At 43.3% G+C, this 10341-nt stretch overlaps 1 protein-coding gene across 8 annotated transcripts in view; it reads left to right on the forward strand.

Annotated features, from left to right (window-relative positions):
* Positions 1-10341, forward strand: part of RAB30 (RAB30, member RAS oncogene family) — a 77891-nt gene that overhangs the window by 55309 nt on the left and 12241 nt on the right. For 7 of the 8 annotated variants that reach the window (XM_005884824.2, XM_005884823.2, XM_005884825.2 and 4 more), the window contains one exon: positions 7815-7915. In XM_005884824.2, coding sequence (XP_005884886.1) covers positions 7823-7915 — 93 coding nt within the window. In that variant the 5' untranslated portion in view covers positions 7815-7822. Of the gene's footprint in view, positions 1-4266; positions 4284-7814; positions 7916-10341 lie in introns of those variants that run through there. The other variant, XM_014532232.1, reaches the window with a different exon arrangement.

Raw genomic sequence — 10341 nt, forward strand, 5'->3', positions numbered from 1 at the left:
CAGGGGCTGCACCTAGGGATTGGGCCTGCCCTCTGCCACCCGGGAGCAGGCCTAAGCCAGCAGGTCATTATCTCCTGAGGGGTCCTAGACTGCGAGAGGGCACAGGATGGGCTGAGGGACCCCCTCTCCCCCCCGAGTGCACAAATTTTTGTGCACCGGGCCTCTAGTAAGAAGAATAATCATCTAATGGAGTTGTTGAAAAGGTTAAGTAAGATTATATATGGAAAACATTCATATAGTTTTTTAGTATGCATAGTTCCTGGAACATATTAAGTGTTCAAATCATGGTCCACATTCTCAGGAACCTGGGACTACATAGTGTGTTCCAGCAAGGGGAGAAGTTCCAGGTGGTTAGGAGAGAGAAGTTACCTCGCAACTCACTAGGGTGTGATTTAGGGTGAGTCACTTTGTCACCTTAACCCTCAGTTTCCTCACCTGCATATTGAATGATCTATGAGCTCATACACATAGATGTGAGTATATAGAAGTATGTCCTGTAATATCTATGAGATATTGGCAGGTCCGGATGAGATCACATCTGTGAAAGCATTATGTACCCTGTAAGGGACCATATAAAAAGGCTGGAGAATATGGCCCAGTGAATGAGGGGCAGGAATGGCATGGGGGCGGAAGGGGCGGTGTTTGACACACCTAGCCAAGGAGCATAATTACCTTGCAATAATATGAAATTAACAGCCGGTGTAAAGCAAGTGAGCTTGCAGCAGTTGATTATAGTAATGTTTAGTAATTGCCTTCTGGTAATTAAGCAATAATGAGCTTCCTGAGACAGAACCTTGTTAGAGCAAAAGATGGATCAAATGCTTTCAATTCAGTGTATACATCTTGAGCACAAGGTGGGATATGCAGACACAAGTGTCTTGTTGAAGCATGCTTCTTGTCCTTAAGGACAGTTGGGGCAGTAGACATGTAGAGCACTCCCTTCTCCGCCGGGCAGGTGCACGCGCCTAGATGTACTTGAAGGAAGGCCCACAGTGGCTGGGGTTGTCCAGGAGGGAGAGACTGCCTTCAGAGCCCCGAATGCCAGACTGAGCCCAGTCCCCGAGTGTTGCCCAGCATCTAACGGGCCCCAGCTCAGAAATGCCTTCTTCAATGTCATGTGCTGCCCCTTTTTATTCTCTCTATTTGGTTGTTTGGGTTCATCAGGCGTATTCTGCTTCTTATGCTCTGCCCATCTCCCTCCGCAGCTTCTGGGTGGGCTTGGTATTGTGTTTAGGGCCTCTGTTTCTACTGGACTTGCTGACTCAAATTTCCCTGGGTGGGGTTGCCGGATAAAATATAGGATGCCCAGTTAAATTGAAATTTCAGACAAACCACCAGTAATTTTTTAGTGTAAGTATGTCCCACACAATATTTGGGTCACACTTCTATACTAAAAGATTATTCATATGTCCATGTCATATTTGGAATAAACATATTAAAATTTATTTGTTGCTATCTGAAATGCAAATTTAACTGGTGGCCTTTCTCTCCTTCTTTCCCTTCTTCCCTCCTTCCTTTCTTCCTTACTTCCTTCCTTCCTTCATCTAGCAACCCTACCTGTATGGCCCCGATTTCAAATGCTGTAAAATAGCATTGACTACACTAATATTTAATGGAGCCTTAGTAGCAAAGGACATTAAAAGGTGTTATATGAGAAAAGAATTCTGAGCTACAATCATGCTTGGTAAACCCTGGATTAAACAATGTTAGCCAGTTTTCTTAATTGTGGGAATTTTTAGAACCTTTTAAATGTCCAACATTGGGTTGTAGTATGTAGTATTTCTCAAAGGTATGTCACTATCCTTCCCCTCTCCACTTCTGAGTATTTAAGGTTATAGGAGCAAATGCTAAATGGATGCTGACGGTCTCTGATTGTAGACCGTAGACCATGAGTTCTTATGTTAGGGTTTGGGAAAATACTTCTCTATAGAAAAGAACAACAACTTTGTATAATGTTATTCCATTTTTGTTTTTTTAAAAAATATATTTTTATTGATTTCAGAGAGGAAGGGAAACGGAAAGATAGAAACATCAATGATGAGAGGGAATCATTGATTGGCTGCCTCCTACACATCCCCCACTGGGAATCAAGCCCACAACCCGGGCACGTGCCCCTGACTGGAATTGAACCCGGGACCCTCTACCCACTGAGCCAAACCGGCTAGGGCTGATTCCGTTTTTGTTGTAAAAGCCATACATTTATAAAGTATACACATAGATGTGAGTATATAGAAATAAAAAAACTAGAAGGATGTATATACCACAATGTTAACTGTCCTTATCCCCAGGAGGAGGTGTGGAGAGAGAAAGATTATAGGTGGTTTTCTTTCCTTTTCGTTTGGCTGTATGTCCTGTAATCTGTATATATGACTCTTGTCAGAAGGGTTAAAAAATGGGATTATTTCATTTTAAAAAGGATCACTATTCCACACACATATTATTTTATTTGCCCCCCAAGCAACTCAGTGATTGAGGCTCTAATAGTATCCCCATTTTATGGAGGAGGAAACTTAACACAGCTCTGCAGCAGACTCGGGTCTCCTGATTTCATTGTCTTGCTGCCTGTGTGGTATGAGAGAATGGACTGTCCTGGGGAGGGGTAGTGGCACCTGTCCACCCAACCCTCTCCTCCCGCTCCCCCCTCTCCAGTTTACAGAGTCTCAGTTGAGACTGGGAAAGGGAAAGGACCTGAGAGAGGCACATGGTTTTTGAACAAGGACACGTCCTCAAATTATCTTTTTCTTGGGCAGGGGCTGGGGATCAGAAGGCAGGACAGGGATTTTGCTTTTTTATTCACCAGATGCCTTGACTTTATCTGTTCTACTAGACCAGAAGGACAAGGGGGAAGTGTTCTGATGCACAACGGTGAAAACAATTTTGTTTTGTTTTTTAAAAGGTCACTTTGATAAATGATTTATGTTGCCAAAATCACATTGCCCAGAATTTTTTTCTTGTCTTTTTTTTAAAAAAAGTCTTTATTGTTGAAAGTATTACATAGGTTTGCTTTTTTCCCCCATTAACTGCTCCCATCCTCCCCCCACCCCCAAATTTTCTTCTTTTTAATCTTTGCAAAGTACATGGTTCCTGTATCTTTTTTAAACTCATTTTTTCTCTCCTTTGTCTAATTTTCCTATTTTGAACCTTAGGCATATCTCCATTTATTTAGAGCTATTGTGGCGATCATATCATTTGGGGTTTTGCTTGTTTATCTGAGTCATGATCCTGTCTCTATCCCCTGTGCCTGGTACTTGGTTACATGGATGAACAATGACAGAATTTTGGGCGTCCTGTGCAGGGAGAAGTCTGGGTCCAGCTCCTAAAAAAAACCTGAGCTCGGAGGGCACATTGAGGAGCAGTGCTTGTAGATCTGGAATCAGTGTGTGAACCTATCAATGTGGGGTGCTGCTTCCAGAGCGGGGAGATCCTAGAGCACCGTAGTTCAAAGGGGCTGGGCTTCCATTCACCTGAGCCTCCGCCCTCATGACAGGTAGAGTGCTATTAACCATGAGGCAAGGGGCAGTGGCATCTACTTTGGAAGGAGTTGGGCTTTGGAGTTTGATGGGTCTAGGTTTGAATCTTGGTCCTAAGACCAGCTAGCTGTATATCTTTAGCACAACCTCTCTGTGTCTAGGTTTCATCTTCTGAAAGCCAGGGATGATAATAGTCCCTCCCTTGTAGGATTGTTGTGAGGCTTAAATGAGTGAATACCTGTAGAACAGAACCTGGCACATCACAAACATTGAGTAAGTGTCAGCCATCATCATCATCATCATCATCATCATCATCAATAATAGAATATACAGTTTCTAGAGTAGCGCCTGGCCAGTGGCATGTCTTGGCAGGTGCTTGCTTCCCAGACAAGGTGTGACTTTGCTGCCCGTTTAGGGATGGGTGTAACTGACTGCTTCTGAATGGGTTTACCTTCCTGAGAACCTGCCTCATCACCTGGTGATCGGTGATGCCTGAGCTGTTACATTACTTACCAAGCACTTCCTCAGAGTGCAGTTTCCAGAGAATTGTGTGAGCTTTTCACTCAGCCTTGTGTTTTCTATTAGAAAGAAAACAATAACCACAGCAGGTAACCTGGAGTTTACAGTCCAGCCTTAGCCTGCATTTTTAAAGATTCCAAACACTTTCCTCCCAGATGTTTATTTTTTTAAAAAAATTCAATAGAGCATTAAAGTAATTTCTTATAGAAAGGAGAAGGGCCTTAATTTTTATTCTGTGGCTCACTCCAGGTGGTAACGACATGAGACTTGATGATGACCGTGGACTCGGACCAGGTAACACTTTGCCTTCCTTTCCTGAAGGGGCATGATTTGGGCACTGTCAACCTTCTCTTAGGAGCCCTGTTCCTCAGGTTGTTATATTTGGACGCTGTTCTCTGGATTCTCTGCTTGTTTCTTTGGCCTCTGCCAAAGATGGAGAAGTAAACGTGTGGCAAACAGTCTAAGCTCAGAAAAAGAATGCAGCCCCATTCTGTGTTCCCTGTTTATAAGCTCATGAAAGCAGGGAGCTGTGGTCCGTGGGTGGTCCACAGAGCCTCAAATCTTTCTGCTATCCTTGTGCTGTCTCTGCGTTTTATTTTCTTTTCACTGTTAACAGCTTGCGTTTTAATGAACATACTCTGTCCGTGAGTTTTTATTCAGAGTTTGACCTTGATTCTTATTTAGATTACTACAGTGCGGTGGAAAAGAGTTTTGGATTTGAAGCCAGAAGAGAGAACGGAAATCACATGTTTCTTAAGTGCTTACCCTTCACCATTTAATGTGTCAGATCTTTCTTAAGCTCCTACTATGAGCCAGGTACTGTGAAAGGCACTACAGGGCAGTAGTTCAGGGAAGTGAACCCAGGCTGTCTTAACAACTTAAGTGAGGTCTTAACAACTTCTTATTTACCTTCTCTTCTGCTTCAGTATCCCCATCTGTCAAGTTAGGCTGTTAATAGTGTCCACCAGGTAGGATCGTTTGGAGGATGAAATGAATTAATAATATAGAGTGAAATGATGATGATGGGGACGGGTTGGGATCAGGACTGAACATTGTTACTCTCATGCTGCTCACAGTCCTGTGTGCGTGTGCGTGTGCGTGTGCGTGTGCGTGCTGTGAAAGGCTCTACAGGGCAGTAGTTCAGGGAAGTGAACCCAGGCTGTCTTAACAACTTAAGTGAGGTCTTAACAACTTCTTATTTACCTTCTCTTCTGCTTCAGTATCCCCCATCTGTCAGTTAGGCTGTTAATAGTGTCCACCAGGTAGGATCGTTTGGAGGATGAAATGAATTAATAATATAGAGTGAAATGATGATGATGGGGACGGGTTGGGATCAGGACTGAACATTGTTACTCTCATGCTGCTCACAGTCCTGTGTGCGTGTGCGTGTGCGTGTGCGTGTGCGTGTGCACAGATGTATATGATTAAATATAGTAAAGCATGATGAGTACTACTAAAGGAGATGAGAAGGGTATTGTGGGAGCATATAGCAGGTGCCCAGCCCCCCTCATAGGTCAGAGAAGCACACTAGAGAGAGCAATGTTTAATCTGAAATCTAAGGGAGGAATAAAAATTACCTGGGCTGGGAGTGGTGAGGGGAGGTTGCATTCTGTGTGGTGTTTAAGAAACTGAAGAAATCTTGTGAGCCCTACCCAGTTTTGCTCAGTGGATAGAAGGTCGGCCTGCGAACTGAAAGGTCCCGGGTTCGATTCCGGTCAAGGGCACATGCCTGGGTTGTGGATTCAATCCCTCGTGGGGGACTTGCAGGAGGCAGCCGATCCATGATTCCCTCTCATCGTGGATGTTTCTATCTCTCTCTCCCTCTTCCTTCCTCTCTGAAATCAATTTTTTTAAAAAAATCTAGTGAGCCTACAGCATGGGCAGAGATGGTGCTGACAATAATGAAGACAGAAACCAGACCATGGAAAGTGTGTGAGTCACAGTGAGGATTTGGGGTGACTAAGAGCCAGATACTGTCCTTGGGGCTTTTCATTAATTACTTCAAGCATCACAACTCTGTGGTCTAGGTGTTATTAACCCCATTTTGCTGGTGGTGAAGTTAAGACTCTAAAAAATGTTCACTTGCCTTCAAGGCACAGACTTAAAAGGCAGCACAGTCAGGGTGTGAACCTAGGTTTCTCTGGCTCCAATGCTAGAGTTCTTTTGATGACTTCAGGCTATCCTCTTAATTTCCTTTATCTTCTGTTTACTCACTTATAAAGTAGGGAACATAAATAAATACCCACCTCATAGACTTATGAGAACAAATGGAAATATACATAAGGTGCCAAGTACCTTGCCTGGCATATAGCAAGTACAATGACTTCTTATGGACCCAGGTTCTTGACAGAGAAATGTTTTCCTTTCATGGTCCCCTGAACTGAGACAGAATCCCAAATGAGCTGCCAGCTGCATTTGGCCTGGTTGTCAAGTCATCTTTCCAAGGACCAGTTGAAATTAAGATCCATAGAGAACACACCGTTGCACACAGGGAACTTATTCCTCTTGCTACCTGACAGGTGACAGTACACTGGGCTCTGCTTCTGTCCCGAAGCCCTGAGTCATTTGTTCCCCAGCTGGCTGAGGCTTCTCTAGCTCTCCAAGCATCCTTCCCCTCATGGCTTGCTGTCACCCTTTCCCTCCTCCTCCAGAGTCCACCAGGCTTGTTCTGCCTGCACCTTATGAAATGAGCTCTGTTACTGATTGGAATTGAATTGAACTTCTTTGTTGTTGTTTAGCTTTTGTCATGTTGGTCTCGAGGGCAGAGATCTCTGTATGGTGATTAGCACAGTACTATCGTAGGTACTCAATAGACCACAATTATTTTCACTAGGATGAGGCTTTATGGATTCTAAGACTCTATTATATAGTGGGGTTTGTTTTTTTAAAATCTTCACAACAGTCCTCTAAAGTAGAGCTATAGTATTCTTCTTAGCACAGTTGGAGAAACTAAGGCTATAACTTAAGCCAGTGATGGCGAACCTATGACACGCGTGTCAGAGGTGACACGCGAACTCATTTTTTTGGTTGATTTTTCTTTGTTAAATGGCATTTAAATATATAAAATAAATATCAAAAATATAAATCTTTGTTTTACTATGGTTGCAAATATCAAAAAATTTCTATATGTGACACGGCACCAGAGTTAAGTTAGGGTTTTTCAAAATGCTGACACGCCGAGCTCAAAAGGTTCGCCGCCATCACTGACTTAAGCAATATGACCATTAATGAATTATTTTGTCCTAGAGTCGTCATTGACTAGGTGTAACTCTGTCCCATGATCTAGGAAAATAGAGCTGAAAGATGTAAGCCCTTTCCTCAAGGATAGGATAGACATTTGAACAAATAACTGTATATAGCAAGTGAAGTTTAGGACAGAGGAATGATGAAGGTGTTTAACTTATATTTGGGGAAGATCAGTGAGAAATTCAGAGAGAAAGAGATGGACTCTCCTTTGCCTTGCTGCCTTGCACCCCAGCTTCTCTGCACATAGACCTGTAATCTCCTTTCCATGCGAAAACACATCTTATCACACGAGCGAACTGCGACCTGACTACTTGGAAGTGTAAAGGTTACCAGGCGAAAGAACATCTGTGTCATTTACTCTCTGTGGTCTGAGGTGGCTGGGGAGGAATAAAGTCCATCTGTGACCAAACACCTGTGTTCCTCTCTCGCCGGCAGAGTCACCAGAGGGGAGCATTAAATTGCTCTTCACATGAGTCAGACCCGCTTTTCCCGAGGAGACAGGGCTGGCGCAGCTTCAGCTCTGTGGGCAAGTCTGACCAGGCCCCATCTCACTCTTGCCTGTGTTTGTTTGCCTTGCAGCTGTGTAAATGAGTATGGAAGATTATGATTTCCTGTTTAAAATTGTTTTAATTGGCAATGCTGGTGTGGGGAAGACGTGCCTAGTCCGACGATTCACTCAGGTAAGAGAACTCGGAAGTCCAAGATTGGCTTTCTCGGTGTGGCCTGTGGGGTTAGGAGAAATAACAGGATAGGTGACTGGCTCCACGCCAACTTCTTGGCTGCCAGTTATTAACGCTCCGTTTGAAAGAGCACCAGCTTTGTAGCCTAGGCTAGAGCTTTTTTTTTGGTTGTTTTTTAATATATTTTATTGATTTTTTACAGAGAGGAAGGGAGAGAGATAGAGAGTTAGAAACATCGATGAGAGAGAAACATCGACTAGCTGCCTCCTGCACACCCCCTACTGGGGATGTGCCCGCAACCAAGGTACATGCCCTTGACCGGAATCGAAGCTGGGACCTTTCAGTCTGCAGGCCAGTGCTCTATCCACTGAGCCAAACCAGTTAGGGCTAGGCTAGAGCTTTTAAACCACCTCAAGGAAGCATGGCTCTCTGGGTCACCACCACCCTCCCATGGTCTTGTTGCTTCTTTTAATGAAAAGGGGCAAGTAGTTTTGTTTTCAGTGTGTGGCATCAGAAATATATGATAGGCCCTGGCCGGGTGGCTTAGTTGGTTGGAACATCATCCCGTACACTAAAAGATTTTGGATGTGATTCTTGGTCAGGGCACATATCTAAGTTTCGAGTTCGATCTTCAGTTAGAGTGCATATGGGAGGCAACTGATCAATGTTTCTCTTTCACATTGAGTATCTCTCTCTCTCTCTTCCCTTCCCTCCCTCCCTTTCTTCCTTTCTCTCAAAGCAATAAACATATCCCCAGATGAGGATTTAAAAAACAAATTACTAGATTAATAGATAGATTATTAATTAATAATAATCCAAAGGAGGAAACAAATGAATCTGTATATCAAATTAAACCTAAATATTAATTTTTAAAAAATCTTTATTGTTGAGAGGATTACAGATGTCCCCTCCTCTCCCCCCCCAAATTGCCTCCCTCCATCCAGTTCTCACCCTATCCTAGGCCTTCACCACCCTATAATATGTGCCCATAGGTAATGCATATATGCATATAAGATCTTTGGCTAATGTCTTCCCACCCCTTCTCCCCGCTTCCTTCCGTCAGTCTGTCCCATGTTTCCATGCCTCTGATTCTATGTTATTCAGTTTATTTTGTTCATTAGATTTCTTGTTCGTTTATTTTGATTTTTATATTCAATTGTTGAAACTCAAATACAAATTAAACCAATCAGATTGCATTCTCAAGTCCCCCAGAAAATGGAGGGAATTGTTTTGGTTCTGAACCAAATATGCTGATTTCTCTAGATCTGTTAAATGGGAATGAATTGAGAACAGTGAAGGACTACTTGAATTAAATAAAATGTCTGCTCTGGGTTGAGTCCTTATCTTATGAACTAAGTACAAATTTCCTTTGGGGCTGCCCTTTTGAGAATTATTGCCAGAGATTATATACTTGGTTTTATACAGAAATTGTGGGAAATTGTTCTGAGGTTGACCTTCTTCTGTGTTTTTCCGGAAAAGATATGAATGGCATCCTTTTGGGGATTATCATACATGCATCTTGCAGTTTTCACAAAGTGCTAGTTGGGCAAGTTGAGACTAGCTCTTTTATCTGAGGCATAGAGCAAGCTGGTGCTGTGGAAAGGACATTGGCTTGAGAGTCAGGACGCAGGTCCTCGTGCCAGCTCTGCCCTTGGCTCATCTCTGAGCCCGGGTAGGTTACCCCCCACCCACCTTCCTGACGGACATGAGGGGCCTGGTGATCTTCAAGGCCCCTCACAGCAATAACAGTCCGTGGTTCTGGGAAAACCTGGAGAGGCAGATTGGATAAGACAAACAGCATTGGGACAGAGTCACCTTTGGAAATGTCAGGGTTTTCCCCACGACAATGAACACAATAGGTCTCGTGCTTTTTGCTAAATCTCAGCCTTGTGAAATCAAAAGTAACAAGCTTATGCATCTGGTCTCAGTCAAAACCACCGTGGCGTCATATTGGAAACTCCAACTGGTTTTACTTCCACCCAACATTAGCAGTCTTTCCTGCTTTTGGCAGGAGTACAAGACTGCAGAAATGTAGAGAAGTTTTCAGTCATTCCTTTGACCATCTCTTATTGCCAAAAGATCCCTTAAAGAGCCCACTCCTCTCATTTTATGGGTGAAAACCTCAGGTCTAGAGGGATGAAATGACTTCTTAGATCACATATCAATGTTAGTGGCAAAGCTAGTATTAGACCCAGGTCTCCTGGTTCTCAGCCCGATCATTTTTATCTTCTATATGTTCTAACCTCTGAAACCATAGGCATCTTGCATTTCTTTTTTTAAAATTTTTTTTATTGTTTTATTGCTTAAAGTATTACAAAGGGTATTACATATGTGTCCTTTTTTTCCCCCCGCCCTTGACAATCCCCTGGCCTCCCCTGCCCCCCAGTGTCTTATGTCCATTGGTTATGCTTATATGCATGCATACA

Source organism: Myotis brandtii, unplaced genomic scaffold, assembly GCF_000412655.1.
Source record: "Myotis brandtii unplaced genomic scaffold, ASM41265v1 scaffold86, whole genome shotgun sequence".
NCBI lineage: Eukaryota > Metazoa > Chordata > Mammalia > Chiroptera > Vespertilionidae > Myotis > Myotis brandtii.